General features: G+C 44.9%; 1 protein-coding gene across 3 annotated transcripts in view; it reads left to right on the top strand.

Moving 5' to 3' along the window:
• The window catches only part of LOC147424712 (SWI/SNF complex subunit SWI3A-like), a 72,331-nt gene extending 55,742 nt beyond the window's left edge, over positions 1-16,589 (top strand). For 2 of the 3 annotated variants that reach the window (XM_086499744.1, XM_086499742.1), the window contains exons 5-6: positions 14,003-14,160; positions 14,253-14,865. In XM_086499744.1, coding sequence (XP_086355870.1) covers positions 14,003-14,160; positions 14,253-14,402 — 308 coding nt within the window. In that variant the 3' untranslated portion in view covers positions 14,403-14,865. Of the gene's footprint in view, positions 1-14,002; positions 14,161-14,252; positions 14,866-15,642 lie in introns of those variants that run through there. The other variant, XM_086499743.1, reaches the window with a different exon arrangement.
• Positions 16,590-23,482: the final 6,893 nt, after the last annotated feature.

The raw sequence follows: 23,482 nt of genomic DNA, 5'->3' as shown, positions 1-23,482 counted from the left end.
CTCTGAACATCCATGAAATTCCAAGTAGCCCATCACACCCTTCCAATGGCATGATATAGAACACTTCTGTGTCCACATACGACTGAATATGCAGACGCAACTTTCCAATAATGGGAGTAACACACTCTGAGTGGCCAGGACATGCCAACCCTGCCTGTGCTGTGTACCCCATCTCTTCAGCTCTGATGCCCAGCTTCATAGCTAACTCAGGTGAGATAAAGTTTGCTTTGGCACTTGGATCAAAGAAGATGAGTGTCGTCTGATCTCTAACTTTACCTCATGCCCTACATAAGTCACTGGCATTTGTACTGGGCCTATCACCCACCATATTTGGCACCAAACCTGCCGTGGGTTTAGGGTTCTTGCCTTTTTGGTCCTCTTTATCATCCGAGTCAGCTGGTCTTTTCCTTTGTGGACAATTGGTAGCAAATTGACCAGGCTGCTTGCATATAAAGCATTTATTTTCAGCCATTAGGACCTTCTTTTCCTCGAGCGACTTGCACACAAAAGGCTTCCTTTTCTGTTTCTTTGCCTGCGCTCCAGAAGTCCCGGCTGAGTCCTTATCTTTGGTGGCCTTTTCTGACCCCTGTGACGCTTAGGAGCTGTTTTCACAAAGGGCTTCTTCGCTAAATTTTTCTTTTGTTGCCCTCCTTTCTCGTTGCTCGGAAATCCACTGTCCTCTCAACAAGGCAAGACCAGTGTTAGCAACTTCCATGAGCTGGGTGAGGGTAGCCACTCTGTTCTTGGTACAGTAGTCCCGAAGCCCTTTAGGCAGCTCACAACAATACTTCTCTATCTGCTCTGTCAATGGCACAAATCTGTAGGAGGTCAACCTCGAACTCAAGAACCTTAAGACCCCCAAGAACCCAAGAACCCAAGAACCCACAAGAACCCAAGTTCCTCGTGAACTTAAGAACCCAAGACTTCAGTGGATGGTCATCACCTGAAGCGGAATGGATACTTCGCATGGAGTTGGTGAGCATGAGGGTGGCGAAGAAGAATTTTTCCCAGCAGGAGGTTTTTCCGACCCTCCCTCTTCCCCATCTACGCCAAGGATTGCACTAACTTCTATGGAGGCTTTCGACAAGATGATGATGGACAAGAAGTTAGAAAGCGAAGAAAGAATAGTAGCCATAGAGCGTAAATACCAAGAAAGAATGGTAGCTATAGTACGTGAACGCGAAGAAAGAATGGCAGCCATAGATCGTGAGCATGAAGAAAGAAATGCAGAAAGACAAGCAGACTTTGATTGCGAGAACAAAGCAAGAATAGCGATGAGCGACTAACAAATGAAAGAGTCGTTGCGACTTTTTTCTAATGTGTAGGCACAAATTGAACAGAATCAGGAGAAGGAGACTCTCTTATTCTTTTCTTCTCCAAAGCATGACACACATGATTTGCATGACGATGATAAGCATGATGATTTGCAGGATAATGATGTGATTGTTCACAAGGATGATGGTTTAGTTGCTACTTTGTCTAGTGAAGCTAACCTCATTGCAGATTCGATAGATCACGAAGAAACGATCTTGGCTCTCGAATCGAGGTCCAAAGAACCCCCACAGGAAGTATTATGTGTTCAAGTGATTAGTCAGCACACATTGTTCGAGTGTTACATTCGTGATGCTTTCCTGTATTTTGGTCACCGTCATTATGTGATCCCTTTTCACAGGCATGCCATATTGCACGTTGAACACGATTTACTCATGAATGAGCACGGATGTATGCGGAACTCTCATGAAAAGATGGAATGTTTGCACCCAAGGAATTCACATTCCATGTCTCTTCCTTGGCATGACATAGTTTCCGAAAGAGAACAAGAAGGATTGAGCATCAAGCATCGGCATTTCCATTGTGATTTGTAACAGTTGATTGATTTAGATAAGAAAGACAAGTTTTGATTTCATTGTTTGCGTGTGTTTGATGAACGGTTTGGCACTCCGTCACTTTGTTCATCTGTATTGTATGCACAATTTTTTTGAAATACTGGTATTTTTCCAGTCACTTTACATGGACTGGGTATGTTTATGTTTTTGTGTTGGAAGTGGTTTCAGGAATTTTCATCCTCGGAGATTCTTGAAGAAGGAAGACGCATGACTCTAGACGAAGTTGAAGCATCGAAGTAGCCTCAGAAGACTTCGTGTCGCTTTCGGCACGGCCCAAAGAAGCAAGCGTTGCAAACCTTTATGAAGTTCAAGTATCGTACGACCTACACATCAGAGTGGGCCGGCGGAGAGTCCTTCCCAGGATTCATCCAGACGCTGATGGCGATCTCCCTCGACGCCATACAGTTCGGTACCGGTACCTCACTTTAAAAAGGAGGGTATGTCACGTGACACATTTAACCCTATGTGTACGTGGACAAGCTACTTCATGACATGGGTTCAATTCAGCTAGATTAGGAAGTGATTTGGCACTTTTGTGAGTCTGTTCACAGACCGTGCATGTCCAGACACTTAGATTAGATGCATATCCTCTGGTTGCACACAACATGATCATCAGAACCCATCAGGAGCACTTTTACAGTGCATAGACCTGTTTTCCCTATTTTGACATTTTTCACTTATTATTTTAAGTGACTTTTGTTGGGAACTAGGTAGGGCAAATTTGATAAGCTTGTATATATAGAAACCTAGCGCTAGCACTTTCTGGCAGAAGAGGCAGCATGAACACAACTTTCAATAGGCACCTTCTTAGCAGGACACCCATCAGCAGGCCTAGCGTTTTTGCACCAAGATCAGCCAGTGTTTTTGCACTTGTAGATTCCCGGTGACAGTAGAACGGCAAATCAGCCTAGCGTTTTGCATTGCAAGACAACCGGCGACAGCAGGACCCAGACCCACTAGCGTTTTGTAGAAGACTCCAAATCAGCCAGCGTGTTGAATTGCAGATCAGCCCCTAGCGTTTTGCAATTTCATCGCGACAAGATCAACAGTAGCACCAGCGTTTCAGTTTTCAGCAGTCAGACATAGTAGTAGGACCCCCCGAACGTCACAGATCTCACCTTCCCGTAGCAGATCCTCGCCGCACGGTTAGATCCAGCGTAGTTTGCAGATTCAGTGCGGAAAATGCAGATTTCAGCATCTGCGTTTTCAGCGCATCGTCGTCATCACCGTCGTCACTGACATAAAGTCAGAATTCTGCAGATAGATTTCAGTCCTTAGCGATTTCAGATTTCAGCCCGTCTTGTCGTCATCCTCATCGTCGTCAACATCGTCGGCAAGTCCACAGCATTGTAGAGATTTGTGCAATCAATAGTAGACCGCTCTCGCCATAGAGAGTGGGGCCTTCGGAGGAGGGTTTGACAACATTCTGGTGTCGTATTCTTCTCTCTTTATCTCTCAGTCTCAGCACCTTCATTCACAGTGTTCATCCACTTTGTTTGTGTCCATTGCACTCTCTCACTAAAGGAACGGAAGGCTCTTCCTTCCGTAAGTAAAAGGAACCCTTGAGCACAGTTCGACATTCACTTCCGCTACACCTTACACTGAAAACGTTGCTGCATGCCGATGCTACCATACATGGGGTTTGGCATCATGCCTTGGCATGTACGGTTGACTTCCAGGCATAACCAGCCATAGTTTGGAACACAGATCCACCCTCGAAATACCCAGGATGTACCGTGGGTGGTGGAAAAACCGGGTGCATTGCCTAGTATCCAGTTCCCTGTCCATTCAAGACAGCATGCGGGCTCTGAAAGGTGGTGGGCTGAACTGGCATAACCTGTGGAATAGGCGTCCTAACCACCTGTTCAAGGACGGGAGGAACCTGTTTTGGAGCCCCTGACTCCGCAACATGCAAGTGTTCCCTATCCTGCTGAGTCGCATGAAGTACTTGGGCTTAAGCCTCAACAAGCTCCGTACGTGGTGTAGGTTGCCGATTTTGCTGTAGCACTGGTGGCGCTTGCAAGAACTCCATAAACCTTGGGTTCTGCACCAGCTGCGAAAACACATTCACCGCAGCAACTAACTAACTCCTGAACGCATCATCCTCGAGTTGCCCAGTCATAAAGCCTTGCACTACTGGAGGGACATTCGCATCAACAAGTGATACAGACTGACGTGGCCGTGAGCTTTGGCCAATCTCGAACACCATAGGGGTTTCCTGTCTGTCCTTCCAAGAGGACCCTCTTCCATAATGCCCTTCCCTTTGTCGGCCATAGTGTAATCCCGCATTCCTGTACTTTGTGTCTTTACCCAAAACAACCGAGGCTCACTTCTTGAGGAAAAATTGATTGATGTCCCGGCAACAGAACCTTGAAACCGGCCCGAGGGGCGGTAGGCTTTGGCTTTCACCCGAAATTCTTTACTTTAGACACACACACAGAGCACTTTAGAAAGGTAACCTGCGACGGGAATTAACACTTAAACACACACACACGGCTCGGAAGCTAGAATGCTCCGATTGTATGCCGACAACCTGTAGGCCCCAAAATTGGTGCCCCTTTCGGTATTTCTTTATACTTTAATAGAGGGAATAAAACCTGTGATTTCCTATGAGCTGTCCCGCATAATCCGGGCTGAAATCCACCTGTTCTGGCCCCATTTCGGTAGCATAACTGTACTAGGATGCTTCACAGACAGTATCCCCACGCAATAGATGACTTTCCTGACGCATATGGACACTTTGCAAAACCTGGCAAGAATCTGCAGCACGCTGAATTCTCTGTTTTCTGCCCCGAAAATGCGCCAAATCACCTCTACAGCGGTCCCCTCACGTCCCCGGACCTCCTGGGGGTATTAGGGACCGTTTAGGGCGAAGCTTAAACCTGCAAAAATACACAGTAGGCTGTAATTCCCTGTTTTGGGCTCCGTTTCGCGAGCCGGTCGCATCTGTAGCAAGTTTTCGAGCTCCCGCACCTGTAGAAAAGCAGAAGAAAGGAACTGAATTCCTGGGTTATTTGGGTCGTTAGTCTACTTTTGCCTCGGCCAAAAAGCAAAAGAAGCGTGTGTGATTTGAAGGATTACCTAGTTCCTCTTCTTCTTCTTCTTCTTCTTCTTCGAGTTCTTCTAGCTCTTCCGACTCGAGCGAAGAAGACAGAAAAGGCAAAAAGCAAAAGGGCAAGAAAAAGACAAAGAAGTCTAAATCTCCCCTAGTTTTGGATAGTTCGGACTCCGATGACCGCATATTCTATGCGAAGAAGAAGAATTTTTACAAAGCCAACCAATATGACTTTCTGGAAGATAAAAGCAAGAAAGTCAGAGAGTTCAAAGAAGGTGGACAGTCAGTTAAATTTAACACGTTTTTTGGTTTTCGAGATGCTTCGAAGGCTTTGGCCTTCATACAACAGTTTGACATAGCTTTCTCTGGAGGGCGTTACTCAGAGCACTCCAAGATTCGGAGGGCTACTTCCTACTTCAGGGGAAATGCTCAAACTTGGTGGTCCATGCTTCTATTGAACAGGAAAGCGCCAGTTAAATGGCTGAAATTTAAAAGGCTTTTTATTTCTTCTTGGCTGACTCGAGAGTACGAACGCGACATACGACCTGCTTGGAACCATCTTCGGATGACCAAGAAGGATACTTTGGACGCATATTGCGAGAGATTCTGGAGTTCTTTTCTGCCAGCCTCTTCATTTAAGAAGATCTTGTTCAAAGAACAGATTGAGCGGTTTACCTTGGGTCTTCCTACAGAGATCCGAGATCAGTGCTTAGAGCAAAAGTCAGATTCCATTCAGGAATTTATGAGTCATGCGAAATGGGGTTTTGCCATTCACTCTGGCAGTTTGACCTACCCCATAGATGAAATCATGACACAAAGGAATGAACAGACTTCGAACAATGAAAGTAGAAAGAAGAAGAGTTACCCAGAAAAGAAAGAAAAGGATGTACGACCCAATCTTACTCTTTCACAGAGAGCTCTTTACATCAAAGAGGGGAAGTGCTTCGGATGCGGGGAAACCGGGCATATCTCCGCGAAGTGCCCTAAAAAAGCATCGAAAGAATATAACAACAAGGATGAAGACAGGCCAGAGGGTTCGAAAGCAGCTGAGGAACGTGGAGGAAAAGGCAAGATGAAAGCAGGACTGGTTCCAAATTGCATGGGTATTGACCCAAAGCACGATTGATGAGAGTACAGAACTTTGCCGAGCTTGGGGCAAAGTGAGAGACCAAGAAGCCTTGATTTTCTTTGATGGAAGAGCCAAGGCCAACTTCATTTCACCTGAATTGGCGGCGCCACTCGAGATCACACCCGATCGGATGGGACCACTGGCAGAGGTAGTTCTAGCGGCACCCAGCAGGGACGTAGCCATTACACTTGTCATTGGCAAACTTCGGTTGCATTGTCAGGGGTATTTGGGCATGAGGACTTCTACATAATGCCTTTGGAAGGTTGTGATGTCCTCTTAGGAATTCCGTGTACCACAAGAACAATGCCGTGGTCGACTATCGGGCGAGAAAAGCGACTTTGACCATAGAGAAGGACATAACCATTGTACTTGATGTAAAACTTAAGGGCGAGTCCGTCCCTATTGTATTGGCTTCGGTCATTTCAAAATTAAATCCAATTTGTTTGTTTACTCGATCTTCTTGAGAGAGATGAATGATGAGAATAGGACAAATATGTTTGAACTCGATAAAGAACGCCAAGATTTTCTCCACACTCATGCCGATTGCTTTTCAGAGGGCCTGCCAGGCGAGTTACCACCCGCTCGTCCTGAGGATCATACCATTGATTTGATACATGGAAGCACACCACCGAACCGGCCACCTTACCGTGTGAGCCCAGCCCAGAACGAAGAAATTATGAACCAAGTGAAAGACCTCTTGGAAAAGGGTCTTGTCCAGCCTAGTACTTCACCGTACTGCTCTCCAGTGTTGTTGGTTTTGAAGAAAGACGGATCTTGGAGAATGTGCATTGATTATAGAGCTTTCAACAAAATCTCCATTAAGAACAAATTTCTGATTCCTAGGATCGATGATATATTGGACCGACTACAGGGATCCTCGTGCTTCAGCAGGATCGACTTGAAAAGTGGATATCATCAGATCAGAATTGCGCTGGGAGATGTCTACAAGACAGCTTTTCGGATGACTTTTGGTTTACTTGAGTTTTTAGTGATGCCTTTTGGCTTAACCAATGCTCCTGCGACATTTAACCGGATGATGGACAAGATTTTTTGAGAGTACAGACTATTTGTAGGCGCTTTCTTTGACGACATCATTGTTTTCTTCAAGGGTGAGGTAGAACATAGAGAACATCTGCTTCAGGTCTTTCAGGCATTACGAGAACACAAGTTTGTGAAGAAAAGTAAAATTTTCCTACCAGAGATACACTTTTTGCGACACATTGTGTGACGTGTCAGTAAGCAGGAGTGCAGATGGACCCGGCCAAGATAGAGACTATCCGTGATTGGCCCGATTTGAAGAATGTCCATGAAGTTAGAAGCTTCTTGGGATTGTGTGCACTTAGACATGTTGCCATTACAAATCCGTTTGCATTGTCAGTGTCAGGTATTTAGGACACGAGGACTTCTACATCATGCCTTTGGAAGGGTATGACGTTCTCCTAGGAATCCCTTGTTCGACAAGAACAGTGTAGTGGTCGATTATAGGGCCAAGAAAGCGACTTGAAGAGTACAAAGGTGGAGAAATTGTACTTGATGTAAAATTGAAGGTCCCGGTTGTATCGCTTTGGCCATTTCCAAATCAATGAAATCTAGTCTTTTTGTTTACTCGATCTTCTTGAAAGAACTGAATGATGAACAACGACCAAACATGTCTGAATTGGAAAGGAACGACAAGCACACATAGGTTGATTGTTTCTCTGAAGGCCTACCAAATGACTACCTCCACCTCGTCCGGAGGACCATACGATTGATTTGATTCTTGGAATACAACACCGAGCCGGCCACCTTATCGAGATAGCCGACCCAAAATGAAGAAATAATGAACCAAGAAAAAGACTTCTAGAAAAGAGCTCATCCAACCTAGCACTTCACCTTTCTGTTCTCTAGTATTGCTAGTATTAAAGAAAGACGGATCTTGGAGGATGTGCATTGACTATAGAGCTCTCAATAATATCACCATCAAGAACAGATTCCCTATTTCAAGGGTCGATGATATACTCGACAGACTACAAAGATCTTCTTGTTTTAGTAGAATTGATCTGAAAAGTGGATATCATTAGATCCGAATTGCTCCAAGGGATGTCTATAAGACAGCTTTCCGGACAACCTTTGGTTTGTACGAATATTTGGTTATGCCTTTTGGACTTACGAATGCTTCAACAACTTTCAACCGAATGATGGATAGGATTTTCAAGAGTATCGATCTTTTTGTGGGCACTTTCTTTGACGACATTATAGTTTTCCTCCAAGTATGAAGCAGAGCACAAACATCATTGCTACAGGTCTTTCAAGCATTGCGGAAGCATAGATTGGTTTATGAACGCAAAAAAGAGTGAATTTTTTCTTGCCCGAGATACATTTCTTGGGCACATCGTCTCAACAGAAGGAGTACAGATGGACCCGGCAAAATTGAGACTATTCGCAATTGGCCCGACCTAGAAATGTTTATGAAGCTCGAAGCTTTTTGGCTTGTGCTCTTATTATCGATGGTTCATTCCAAAATTTGCAGAGATAGCTTCTCCTTTGCATTTTATGACTCAGAAAGGAGTCCCTTTCACGTGGGGCTTGATAGAAATACTGCTTTTCAGACTCTCAAAGAGAGATTGACTATCGGACCAGTGTTGGCGTTGCCAGACTTGCAAAAGCCATTCGAAGTTTATTGTGATGCTTGTTATTGTAGTCTTGGAGTAGTTTGATGCAAGAAGGCCATGTCTTGCTTACGAGAGCAGATGTTTTCACGTCCAGAGATGGTAGCACAGATTATAAAAAGAGCTATTGGTAGTTATCCATGCTCTTACATAGTGTGTATTTACTACTCGGAGCTGATTCACAGTCTTTACATCATCAGAGTTTACGTTACTTCTTGTCGCAGAAGCAGATATCGGAAAAGCAGATGAGGTGGGTTAACATCTTGTCACAGTTTCATTTCTAGATAGTCTATGTACAAGGACAAAAGAACTTAGTGGCAGATGCGTTGTCTTGGAAGCCCTTGGTTCTGGCTATTTCCGCGATCCATCATTGGATTTTTGAGGACATGGTAGATCAATATGCAATAAATCTTGACTTTGCAAACATCTCAGAGTTTACGCTACTTCTTGTCGCAGAAGCAGCTCTCGGAAAAGCATATGAGGTGGGCTAACATCTTGTCACAGTTTCATTTCCAGATAGTCTATGTACAAGGACAAAAGAACTTGGTGGCAAATGCGTTGTCTTGGAAGCCCTTGGTTCTGGCTATTTCCGCGATCCATCATTGAATTTTTGAGGACATGGTAGATCAATATGCAATAAATCTTGACTTTGCAAACATCTCTAGCCGGATATAGAGTGGAGAGACCATTACTGGCTATTCTATACGGGACGACTACTTGATGCGGAAAACAATGTGTGCTACATGGCCGCTGATGGAAAAGGTTTGACAGAGTGCCACTGTCTACCCTTTTCACTGTTTTAGGCCACCGTGGCATAGATACCATCTTGAAGGGTGTTGAGCGTTACTTCTATTGACTGAGGCTCAAAAGGATGTGGACGACTTTGTTCGCAGCTGCTTAGTATGCCAAAAGGTCAAGTTTGACAGGCATAAGGCACCAGGACTACTAGAGCCTTTACCTATTCCCTCCCGCTCCTGGGAGAGCATTGCTATGGATTTCATTTTGGCCTTCCAAGACTCAAAGTGGGCATGATGGCATTTGGAAAGTCATTGACAGATTTAGCAAGCAAGCTCACTTTATTCCGTAAAGAAGACGGTCAAGCCTAATCATTTGGCGAGACTGTTCATTTCACAAATTTTTCGATTACATGGCATGCTTGAGTCGTAGTCTCTCACATAGATTTTTCGATTCACGAGTTTGTTTTGAGGGCAATTTGGAGAACATTGGCACGCGGTTGCAGTTCTCATCCTCATTCCACCCACAGATAGATGGACAATGTGAGATAGCCAATTGGGATTCATTGAAGTCTTACATTTCGTATCAATAGAATCAACCTCGACTTGGAGTGTCCAAGTCTGTTACAACAACCATGAACCTGCATAGTAATCCACTGGGCCCTACCTAGCACAATAATACCTCTGCCCACAATGGCCTGCTGCCATGAATCCGCAATAGTCATACATACCCCTCCCTAAATGCCTCAAAACCCAAAAGCAGCTGACCAAAAAGTCTCATAACGGCCACGTAGAATCTGACCACATCGCCGAATGCGGCTCTCACAAAGATGATGCTCCTAGAGCATAAGAATCTACTAACATGATATGGCGGAAGGGGGAGCCCTTTACACGTGTCGCAATCTGCGACCTGAAGGCTAAAGTCCAAAACAAAAATAAGCCCCTTTGCACGCGATAAAGAGGGAGAGAGGGGGAGAGAGAGAGGCTGCCGTATCAATTATACCACCCACAAGGCATCTCTGAAGCTCGGCCCTCTGACGTTGAAACTAGGGCCCACCTATTCCTGTACATTCCATGAGACAATGCTCATGGGATCAGTGAGAGAAGACTGATGCTACAACAACAGCCAATGTCGCTATCTTCGAGGCCGGTTTGGATAGGAAGTAATGCGCATCTGAAGTGACTGTCCCACCCAAGCCCAAGCAGAGCATGCAGTCTGTAGGGCTACATCCTTTGTCCAAGAATCCTCATGTACAAATACATAGCAAGGAGGGATTTGAGTGTCAGCAAACAAGTGCACCATAAGGTGTCTACATCCTGCTGCATCCAGTGGCGTCACGCTGAACTCGGCTAGAGGCCAAAGTGTCTGTACTAAATCTGTCACCCCCAGGTCCCCGTTGTGGTGAGAGAACTCAACAGCTTGGACTTGGAGCCAGTCAAGAATTGTGTGCAAGGTCCACTCTATGTGATTCCTGCCGTGCAACCGAAACGAGAAACCTACCACTGTATCCAGAGGCTCGATGTCTTGGCTGCTAGAAAGAGGACGTGAACTCGAAAGCAAGCAGCGTCAAGGTCGGGAGAAAGGTCACTAAGGAAGCAGGTGAAGTTGTAGTCGAAGAAATCCCATCGTCTTCCAATATCAAAACTGGTGAGCCCACGGGGGACTGCTGCAAAAGGAGAGGTCTGGACCCTAAGTGATGTCCTCAAGTAGGGTTGTCCCTCTCAAGCCATTCGGCTTGAAGTGAAAGCACCAACAAGAGAGCGTCTAGCTGCGGATGTGTGTCCAGTCCCCTGTGGTGGAGGAGTGTGGAATGGGTCGGGTGATGAGGCTGAGGGGTTGGAGGAGAGGGAGGGGGAGGAGGCGGTGGCGGTGGCGGGACAAAGAAGTCTGAAGGCGGTGGAGAGGCTGAGGTGGAAGGGAGCTCCTAAGAAGACTCTTATTGTAGGGGGTCAAAACGGTTCCCTGTCGGAACACAATGCTGCTGAGCTGCAAGAGGTCGGCCCCACCAAAGGGGAGAATGTGTCGAGCCCATCCCTTTCGATGGCAGCCAGGCACCTGCTGCCAGCCATCAGCTGGCTGATCTCTGCCCTTTTGTCGATGTGTCGTGTCCTGTGTGTCCTGGGTACCTGTCTGCTAGGCATGTTCAGCCTTGGGGGGACTGAGCATGCCTGTGGGTCAAGATATCCTGCGAGGACAGGCCTTCGCTAAGTGGCCCCCATCTGCCTGCAAATGAAGCACTGGTTCGGGAGTCCCGAATACTCCACCCTATGGCGTAACCACTCCCCACTCACCCTAGGTAGAAGAACCACCTTTGGGAGAGTACGAGTGTCACGAACCAGAACGCGTACGGAAGGCACACCAGCAGCCTTGGCTGCAACTGAAGCTGCCGTGCACAGGGTCTCTAAGACTGTCCCGATCTCGGAACCAATCCTGGCTAGAAGCGTAAGTACTCCCTCCTCAGGCCGGGGAAGCAGATCGAAATGGGCAGATCTGACCTCGACAAGAACATCCGAAGATGGATCCAAATCATGGTGCCACTGTCAAAAATGAGCTTTGACTGCCACCGGGCTCATAAAAATGACCTGGGCTGCCATCTTGGGATCTCAAGCTCGATCTAGTAGTATCCTCGCCCGAGAAGCTGGATGTCAATGATCTTTCCCACCTCTGCTAGGAAGCGGGCCTGGAGGAGGTCACGTACCTCACCTTGACTGGGACAATTGCCAATGATCGTGCAGATGACAGAGGTGGCCTGAAGGCGCTCTACCTCTGCTGCAAAGCTCGCTTGCTCTGCCGGCGACAGAGCAAGTCGGATGGTGGGCTAGGCGAAGGTGGGCGAGGGGGCTTCATGTGAGTCCCTCTGTGGCAGAGCACGAGCTTCCATTTGTGTCTGCTACTACTAGCAGACGAAGTGCCGACACACCCTTTACTGCTACCAGAAACCTTTCTCAGAAGGAGGGGCCGAAGCAGGATAAGGGAGGACGACACGGCGAGAAACAAGGGGAAAGGGGGGGGGGGGGGGTGTGGCGCTGCAGCGGATAGGCAGCCCTGGGTGGGGGGGAAGGTGTGCAGGGAGAGAGCAGAGCAGCCGAGCGCTGTAAAAAACCTTGTAAACTCATATTTTACATTAGGGTTTAAGAATTTGTTCTTGTAGAAGTTGTGTGGATTGTCTTTGTGATGTTTTATCTTTGTTTGTTTAAAGTTGAGTATTTGTTTCAAAGTTTCATTCAAGTAAGCTTCTGTAACTTATTTTGCCTATGCCATTTTTAAAAGCATTTTCTCTTGATTGTTTGTTTTCATATACTTTTCTTTAGTAACAATTAAAATGATTTAGTTTTTGCTTTATCTGGTTTCTTGTGTTCCTTGCTTTGGCATTTTTGTAAGTGTTTTAGCCTCTCTTATAATTTGTAAGTTCAGACTTTTCTGACCTTATGGTATACTATTTGTGCTGCACGTCTGCACTGCTGCCACATCAGCAAGGTCCGTATGCTGTCACATCAGCATGTCCATACGCTGCCACATCCACGTCTGTATAGGTTGCCACTGTCCACCTCATCATTCCTACAGATTGCCATGTCATTAATTGCGACTTGACCTTTAACTTTTAAATTCAGCAACATCCATCGGTTCTTGCTTTGGAAGAACACAATATAGAGCACCGGCACCTGTGTCTCATGGGAATAGATATACTGATGGTTTTCGTGAATAATGGGTGGAAACAAACTAGTGAGCAGTGAGTCCCATTTGTTTAGCACTCATTGAACACCTAGCTTCTATCCTTTGGAAGGTAGATATGTAGTGTCGATTTCCATAGGAGCCCATGGAAATCCATACACCATGTCCATTTGACAAAGCAACTGATTGCACAATGAAAGTTCAAGGGGTTTGGGCAAGCATGTCACTGACTTAATCAGATTCCTTGAATCAAATGCTTTCTGATGAGGCAGCATTCACAGTATTGAATGTAAGCATTCTGCATGAATGCTCTCTAACAGCATCTTCTACACATACCAAGAAATAAGAGTAACGAGATTTTTTGAGTGTGTGTGAAGTGTTTGATGAAAGCCTATGGGTATGGTGGTGCAATGTCCAGGCAAAGTTTCCACATGCAGATTGTGATTTTTTCAAGGTTGAACTAGCTATTTTTTATTTTGGTAGTCTGATGTGTCTTCAAGGTAAAAAAAAAAAGGTTATTGAAACAGTTAAACTTGAGCTCTCTCTTCTTACCAGGATAAATGTCATTGATGTGAAAAGGTTCCCCAAGCATCTCCATGACCTTGGAGTTAATCCTAAGCCTTGCTGGTTGAACAAGAGATAGCTTTGGCGAGGAGCCGTTCACTCTTGAGTGCTTCAAGTTTGTCTTCAAGACCTTGAAGAGCTCTCTGCAACCTGCTCTACTGGTTACAACTTTGTTAATTGGCCTCTAGAAGACGTTAATAAAGCTATCTTTCTTTGTTTCTTTTCTTCTTGGACATTTTGAAAAGCTAACAGTGTCTATGTTTTCAGAGTGATTTCTTTATTATCTGACTTTTGTATAATTGCTTGCTTTCAGATCAAACTCAGGCTTCGAAGGACGCTGAGACTTCAGGAATGCAGGCCCGAGCTGGCTCTAACACAGCTGTTGGTTCTGTAGCTGCAAATTCCAAGCTTGTAGCAGACCAAGAAGAACGTGAAATTGAACACCTTGTAGCTAGCATACTTGAGGACCAGGTATATGAGACGTATTTGAGAATCTATCGCAACCTCCCAAGTTTTTGCCCAAACTGCTTTTACAATCTTTGCAATTGGTCTTGCACTTACAGTTGAGAAAGCTTCAGTCAAAAGTGGAACATTATGAAGAGCTGGAGTCCATACTTGAAAAGGAGCACTCACAGCTAGAGAAGGCACGCCTGCAAGTGCTCGGAGACTGGATTCGCTACTCTCAATACCATTACAATGCTGGACCCAGCTGAAAAAGATCGTCCGTGTTGTCTTCAACATATGTAAGGATGAGTTGTGCAGGCTGTCTGTATTGTATCGTCTTGTGGAAGCTTTTGTCCGCGTGATTACAGCTTGTGAACTGTAAGTCCAATGGTCTGGACAAAAGTAGTTTCGATGCAAGCTTTACATTTCTAAGCAGTCCCTTGTTTCAGTGGAAGCTTTTGTATCGTCTTGTGGAAGCTTTTGTCCGCGTGCTTACAGCTTGTGAACTGTAGTCCAATGGTCTGGACAAAAGTAGTTTCGATGCAAGCTTTACATTTCTAAGCAGTCCCTTGCTTCAGTGGGGAGGTCTCTTTGGCCAGAGGCCTTCCCTTGGTTTGTGGCCTACATAAAGCTGTAAAAAGCATCAACTCTTGGACGAAATTGTGGACTGTTAGATAAAGCTTGTTGATTAGCACCACATGGCTTGTTAATGATGGCAACCTTTCCTCTTTCCTGTTCTTGTAAGAGAGGCATTACCTAAGCATTGACTTTTGTATATATAGGCCACTGTGAGAGATTTGTTTTCATGAAGAGGGCATTGAGTAGTGGCTCACACGCTCTCTTTTTCATCCTCTTTTGTGTGTGATTTTTTACCTTGCTGTGATGGAGGATGAGTGGTAGCTACATTTACACTCTCAGTAAGGATCACTGTGAGGACTATGTCTTTGATGCAAAATATGGGCCACTGGCTGGAGGCTCTTTTCCCCTTGGTGGCTTGCCGGCCCGAAAAAGTAGAAGTAAAACGAGAACGGTGCTACTAAATTGTTTATGGTTCAAGTGGTTGATTTCATTCACTGAAAGCTGACTAATGAGTTCTCTGCATCACTTGGCACCAAAAAGTGTGCATGGCAGATTTGTAGGTGTCTTATGGCTGGTACTTTCCCAGCTCTTTAGTTACTGTTGTTTGCGTTTGAAAGCAAGCAACTACATTCCTGTGCCATGGATGACGTTTACGGTCGCTTGTTGAACAACAAAGTTTCATTTGAGGAAGCTTCAATTATCTTGCCTGTTTCTTTTGCCTGAGTATTTCAAAGAAGTTTTTGTTTTTGGCCTGCAAGTGCAAAGGCCTTACTACTTAGTGTATAGTTTTGTTTTTTTAAGCTTTGAGATAAGGTAATTATGACTCTTAACAAAGTGAGTGGTTCTTCCAAAAAATAACGTATGGTTAGATTTTCTCAAGGACTTTTTGATTATTTTCTCAACCCAAGAGAGTGATTACTTTTTGGTCAGGTACATAGGGACCATCTTGGAATGCTTACAAGGCCCTTTCCCTCTGCAAGTGGCATCGACGTGAACATTTGCACTCACCCTGTTCTCTTGTTTCGTCCTAGCTTGCATACACTTGTGCCCATAGCCTTGTAGATGGAAAGCTCTCTCTCACTTGTCTCATGGGGTACGATGTGCTATTGGCCAGATACGCACATCTTCACACCAGCTGCGGATCGAGACTGGGAGATACAACGGAGTACCAGCAGAGGCCAGGACATGCCCCTTGTGTGACATCGAGCCTGAGACAGAGTTGCACTACACATGCCACTGCCCCGTGTACTACGAGATACGAGGCCGCTTCCATTGCTTGTTCAGAGAGGGCTTTGGACCATTCTCCAGAGTCATGCAATACGAGGATCAGAGATGCTTGGGTTTGTTTTTGCTCGAGCTACGTAGACACAGAGAGAGCCTGATGAGAGGAGAGGCTAGCAAGTCTCAGAGACAGATCACAGATTTCTTTAGAGCTGCCACTCGACACCCGGAGGAGTTACTACCACAGCAGAGCTCGTCGTCTCACACTAGAGGCACACTGATCGACCGAGCGACTGAGCTGGGGAGATCCAGATGCCCACGACTGCGGAGGACTACACAGCATCGGCGGAGGCTGCATCAGAGGATTCGGATCACTTTGGCTCGACATGCACGACGCCCGGTCAGACTACTGACCATGGAGGAGATTGATGAGATTCGCCAGCAACCGATGTTGGATCTCTTGTGATCTAGCTATCCCAGCTAGCTGCTTGTTCACACCTAGTAGTTTAGGATTCCATAGTATTTTATTGTGACATTTGTCATTTCCTTTTTGTCATCTTGTTACTCTGACTTTGTATCAGATCCACCACATTGTAACTTTCTTGTCTCATAGGTCACTTTGGCTTTTTGAAGACGTTAATATAACATTTCATTTCTCTCTCTCTCTCTCTCTCTCTCTCTCTCTCTCTCTCTCTCTCTCTCTCTCTCTCTCTCTCTCTCTCTCTCACACACACACACACACACACACACACACACGACCGAGATGCAGAAGCACACTTCACCGGAGGAGACTACAACAAAGGATTAGAAGCATTCTAGCCAGACACCCAAAATGCTCCTAAGAAGTTTATCTAATACTTTGTATTTAGTTTTTCGCATTTATTTTCACATTTTCACACTTTTCAGACATTGTAACAGACTCACCACTTTTGTATCAGTTTGGTCTCACAGGTCACTCTGGCCTTTTGAAGACGTTAATATAACATTTCATTTCGTTTCTCTCTCTCTCTCTCTCTCTCTCTCTCTCTCTCTCTCTCTCTCACACACACACACACACACACACACACACACACAGAGGGATAGCACTTGGATTAGCCATCCTAAATGGCTTGGAGAGAGATTCGACATCCAGCAGTTTACTTGCAGATACATGCAGATGGCTCGGACAGATAGGACATATCAGCTATGCCACCAAGAGGTGGAATCTGAGGAGCATTACATTTGCCGATGCACAGTCTATTACGAGATCAGGGGAAGATACCACTGCCTTTTCAGAGAGGGCTTTGGACCATTACGTCGGGTGATGGATTATGAGGACCAGAGATGCCTCGGACTCTTTTTAGAAGAGCTAAGGAGGCACAGGGACAGACTATTACAAGACAGTTCTCCACCAGCAAATCGACAGCGCACTATGCGTGACTTCTTCAGTAGAGAGGGAGAGGACCTTGGGACACAAACTCCGTCTATGGATACAGCCACACCCCCATGACCACGTCCATCGAGGCCTAGAGGAGTCCGTCTTGATCAGACCATTGCACAGGGTTGTACTCGCCGTCCTCGACCACCCGGTCCTCGACCCAGACCTCGCCATTTGCACCAAATCAGAGCCATCATCGCTAGACATCGGAGACGAGTGCCACCTTTCAGCGGCCTCTCTATACTGGATCTACCCATTTGGGATATCTTGGGATAGAGGACAGGGAGATAGAGAGTTGATGGTCAGACTTGGATGGGATCAGTCATGTATTTGTACATATTCTCAGTTTTAGCTTTGTAGACTCAAACATCACTATGATGTTGAGTAGATCTTTTTTTCTGTTTTAGTAGACGAGAGATGTATTACTAGATGTATAGTTTCTTGTCTCATGGGCCATTTTGGCTCTTTCGAGACGTTAATATATCTTTCTTTCTTTCTTTCTTTCTCCAGAGGGATAGCACTTGGACTAGCCATCCTAAATGGCTTGGAGAGTATTTGACATGCAGCACTTAACTTGCTTTCCTCGCAAACATGGAGCCACCACGGTAGATTATGTGCTAGCCCAAATAGGCTCCATCCCACATATCTAGGATCTCACAGTGGGGGCTCATCCTATTGGGGTAGCAGCAGATCATGTAGTTGTATTATCTTCGATGGAGTTCCACTACAACAGCAGCCATACTGAGGGGTCATTAGGCTTGTTCTCGAGATACACTTTTTGTAGAGAGACTAACTGAGTCTACACATCAGAGACATATAGTACGGAGGCTCCATGGAGGCCTTTGGGAGAGCTTACTCAGATCATCATTGAGACTACACACAGCTGCGGTGACATCTTCCCCCCATAGCCATCGCACATTGCAAAAACTTTTTGAGAGCATGCCCGAGAACAGTTGGTATGATGAGGAATGCAAAGAGACGAGAGCTCAAATTACAGAGAGGTTTCTATTGGGGTAACTACTCACAGATAGTCACGTATCCTCTTGCGACGTCTTGTGTGAAGGAAGAAGGGAGGATTCTTGGCCCAGCTTGAGAGCGACATGTATCAGTTGTTCTTGAGTCAGGATTTGGGGGAGGCTTGGAGGATGCTTCGAGAGTGTTGAGGAATTTTTTGACACTTGGTATGTTCACGATCGTCCCGATATTGATCCCAATTTACCGAATAACTATCGCACTAGTATGGCTGCCCCGACACCAAAAAAAAGGCAAAATATGGTGGAATCTTTGTGGATGCTCATCTTGTGCGCCACTTGTCCCAGGTTTTCTAGATGCAAGTATTTGAATAGTATTATGGTTGGTCACTCACTGGCCAAAGTCTATGTATCTATCTTGGAACATGAGCTGATCAAATGAGGGGGGAGAAGGGATATGTGCCTCAGGACAGGCAAGGTTTCAGAGGAGATTTTCCACTTTGGATCATATATTCACTCTCAGAGCAATTATTGAGGGCACAGTGCATGGTAGAAGCATATATTGCAGCTTTGTGGATTTCTACAAAGCCTTTGATATGATACAGAGAACTAGACTTGTGCAGGCTTAGGAGTATCCCGTGAGTTGATACGGGGTATTATGGCACTCTATGAGACTGTGGTTGGACGAGTACCGACCTCAAAAGGTTATTACAGCCAGTTAATTTCAATATAAGGGTGAAACAGGGATGCCCACTCTAACCGACCCTCTTTGCATTATATATTGATGAGATCTCGGACTTGATTGGGAGTTCAAGAAGCAAAGGAGCCCAATTGGCTGGCTCTTGGTTATTACTTTTGTTGTTTGTTGTTGATATTGTGCTATCCAAGGTAAGCCCAATCTTCCAAAAGCTTGTGGTTTTCAGCTCATCATTTGGAGAGTCCCTTGAGGTAGAGCACGGGTTTCAAAGAGTGAGTAATTGGAAATACCAAATGGGCACTCAATTATCTTTGCAGGATGCATTTCTAACGAGACTACCAGGCAAGCATCTCGGTGCAAGAGAGGACCTCTACAATTCTCTGCTAAAGAAGCATTCCTTTATCCAGCTCTGATGCAGCTTCAGCTTCAGCAATCCAGCCTTTCTTTGCTCGTAGTTTCTGCTCTCGTGGATATTTGCATTGCTAGCTCCACTGTTGCAGCAGTCTTGCATACAAGGGTCCTCTCTGCGGTCTCATGCATTCCTTCCGTTATTGAGGGTTCAGCTGAATGTTGCCTCTATCAATGCTTTTTTTTTTCTCTGTGGGTGCTTTTAAGTAATTAGAGAGATACCGAATAATACATCAGCTGAGTCTGGGTTAATTTTTTATTCCATCTGCCTTTGTTGCTCACTGAGCATCTCATGGTCACATCATAAATGTTGCCAACCAAGGTTTGAATGGTAATTTGCACTTGGTGTCAAAAGATCTGCACCTGTCATCAACATGGATTAAATGCAGCTATGCATGTTTGCTTTTGGTCTGTGTCTCAATTTTGGAGAACCAGTGTTACTTATAATGCCCATTACTAACCACCCTTTGATGTTTTTCTTGGGTTTTTTCAACTTAGCTACCTTGCACCCATATTCATGACTTTATTTGTTAATAAAAATTGGGATTGGCAAGATTATGCAGTGAATTTGTCTCTTTAAGGCAGTTTATCTAATTAAGGGCAAGCCATCTTAAATGTTTTTAACACTTCTTAAGCTTTCACTGTTGCATATAACACAATTATTGCACATGTGACCATCCAAGATATACAGTTATTTCAAAAGTAATTAATAACTATGCATCGGATGACCATGGCCTAAGCATGTTCATCCACTTCCGTTGGAAGGTGGGATATTTTGTCATGTCCTTTTGTTTCTCTTTTCATTGTTGTCCACGTGCTTCTTTTCATTTCATTTTACTTAATTTGCATTACTGCATTTCTGTTTCTCTTTTTCCCACGAAGACATCGTGCTTGCTTCTTTGTTTTCCATAAGAATGATTTTGTTATAGTCACCAAAATAGAAGATGCAACGAATAACCGGATTGTGAATATTGGCAAATTATTAAGTGGAGAGGAGATTTAGATTTTGTGCCAAGCCTCTTTGAAGCTCTCGGATCCTTTCTCCCCCTACTATAAGATGTATTTGCCAGCATTAGTAGTGTAGCACGTGTATGGGTTTGAAAGAATGCCTAATGCAAACCCTAAACAAAACCATCTATGGTCATTGTCCAAGAAATATTTTGTAGTATTGAGACTACATTGTGGGCATCAACAATGTAAAGTTTCTATGCTTAGAGGGCTTCCCCATAGACCCTCTAAATTGGAGGGGCACTCTTATGATGGTAAAACAGCCCCATACACAACTGATAGCATTTTAGATTGTAGCCAAAAGCAAGATTGTTTTGCATGCTGAGTTGTCAACTCCAAGGGATTTTATAGCCTTGTGGATTTTGAGTTGGGAGAATAAAAGAGTGTATAAAGGAGTACCACCATTCCACACATTTGAGTCTTTGTTGAATATGTGTATAGCCTCTTTGTGCTATTCATAGCCTCTTCCTACTAAGTGACATAGTCAGATACCATGAGTATGTAGCGACATCTAGTCCAATTTATAGGCGACATATGTCCCCAACGACATCAAGTTGTGCTTTTGCAAATGCTAACATCCTTTAGAGCTAATCAATCAGGATGAATGTATCATTGGCATATCATTCTTTGAAAGGAAGCTCAATCTCAACTTCTCAATGTTGCATTTATAGCCTAAATCCGTGGTAAGACATTTGAACTGTCTCAAGTGCTTTTCTAAGGATCTACAAGGTGCCTTTCAAGAATAGTAAGGAGCCATGAACAAAAAATTTGGCCATGAGTTGTTTGTCACAAGGGAGAGAGAGGCCTTGAATGTCCCCTCTCGTCACTTTTCTTGAGCATGGTAGCTAGGGGATGTGAGCCAATAGCAAATAAAAGAGGAGCCAAAGGGTAGCCTTGTCTGACTAACCTTTTGGTTTCACTGGTTGTCAAAGAGAAGTTTCGAAGAGATGCCTATTCCTAGGGTCTGACCCACTACTAATGTGACGTTACAAATGGTGTCCTAGCAATGACCTTGCATTTAACTGGTTTTAGAGAGTAAAGGGGAACTAAATCCCTTCTTTGAACTCATGCATCCAAAGATTTTTATTGTTCTAGGCCTTATGCTAACATTTATATAGTCCTGCTACTTGTAAAGTTGGTACTACAAACTTGATGGGAAGAATCCCCAAAGACTCCAGACTTGCACCCAGCTGCATCTACTTTCTTTACAACCAGATTGTTGTGAGGGCTATTTGCCACATGTAGCATGGTCATTCCTCATATCACCCAAGCATGCAAAGTGAGCACCTCAATGTTGCATGCACCCTCGCTCCATTTGTTTCCTTGCTCTTCAAAAGAGCACTAGTAGTGAGATAACCATCAAAGTGGACTCATCACACAATTGTGCCTACCCAAAAATCCAAGGATGCTATTGACTCGAGCAACTATCAAACCATCATGATTGATTGCACATTGGCCAAACTCCAAGGAGCAGTGTCAAGAGGCAAAGTTGAGCTTATATAACTCAAAGAGCGAGGGCCTACAAGCCACTAGACATGCCTATTTCACACGAGCCTTCTCTACCATCAACCAAATCTTCACCCGGTGCTAATTAATTGATCGGGTGAAGGCATGGAAGAGGCAACAACCTTGTTGCTGTGGAATTTGAAGAGTGTTCGACACAGTCCCATGCAACGACTTCCAATACCTATTGAAAAATTGTTGTGCCATCAAAGATTGTTTGGGGGATTTACTCTTATAAGTGAGAGATTGAGTACATTGCCCAAGAGGCACCTCAAAGCCCATTGCTAGCACTGTTGTGTGAAGCAAGGGTGCCCACTCTCACCAACTTTGTTTGGCATCTACATTGACTAGAAAAAGTACATTCTTCGAGCAAGAGGCATGGGGGGGGGGGGGGGGGGGGGGGGGGGGGGTTGATAGAGAGAGAGAGAGAGAGAGAGAGAGAGAGAGAGAGAGAGAGAGAGAGAAGATTTTACATCTATTAGAAGCCGATATTGGCCTATGAGACAAATCAAATACATGTATGTTTCCATCTATTGAGAAAGGGAACAAAAAGTAGAGTAACCAAAAGTAGCCGTGTGTGTGTGTGGGGGGGGGGGGGGGGGGGGGGGGGGGGGGGTGATTCACAAGAGGCTAGGATACAAGATGCATGGGATGTGTGTGTGTGGCAAGAGGGAGGCGAGGGTAAGATTTGTTTGAGCTCTTATCTCTAGAGGTAGGGATCACAATCATGAATTGCATCAAAGTGACTAGCTCCATCCTTTGTCAAACTAGAGGTAAGATTTGGTACATGGGTGGGTGTGGTGTAAGGATTGTGCATATGATCACAGTTGGCCTTCCCAATATTTGAGCAACTCTCTCGGATGCATGGCAGTGGCGAGTTTGGATCTCTTGGATTTGAATGCAATGCATCTGTGTCAATGTGGCAAGTGGTAGTAGGATTGAGGTCCTCTCAAGGAAGTATGTAAGATGTGATCGACTACCACCCTCTCGTGCCACTACAAGTGCCATTACCATCTCTCTCTGTCTGTATCTCCACTTGAAAATGGCCAAACTGAATAATCTCTAGACTCCATGATCTGTTGTAGAGTGGGCTATCCTGTGAAAAGACCTCCATATCTATTTCTAATACTTTCATATGCTCTATATCTACAGACAACGTGCTCCTTGTCCCCAATCACCCTCCTCTCAACTCAGGGATGTAAGCAGCTGTGAGAGAGAGAGAGAGAGAGAGAGCACACACAAGAGAGCAGAACGAGTACAATGTACAAGAAAGATTTCCCAACACATAATCCAGGATAGGAGAACTCACAATGAACACAGACCCCTAGATACAAGTGAAAGGCAAACTACAAAATGGCCTTTTTCACAGAGAGTACAGATAAGTATCACAGACAAAATAAGGCAAGGCACTATTCTCACAGACGTATACTCCGAGCACCCAGAAATGTAAGCATATGTTAAGGTATCCGTGCATGCGCATGTGTGAAGGAAATACAAATCCATACAATCGAATAAGTAAGGTGGATGGCGGTCTCTATGCTATTT

The sequence above is a fragment of the Adiantum capillus-veneris genome, chromosome 25 (genome assembly GCF_014529385.1).
Source record: "Adiantum capillus-veneris isolate H3 chromosome 25, ASM1452938v2, whole genome shotgun sequence".
NCBI classification, from domain to species: domain Eukaryota; kingdom Viridiplantae; phylum Streptophyta; class Polypodiopsida; order Polypodiales; family Pteridaceae; genus Adiantum; species Adiantum capillus-veneris.
The sequence above is the reverse complement of the archived record's forward strand: the minus strand, read 5'-3'. Positions and strand labels throughout refer to the sequence as shown.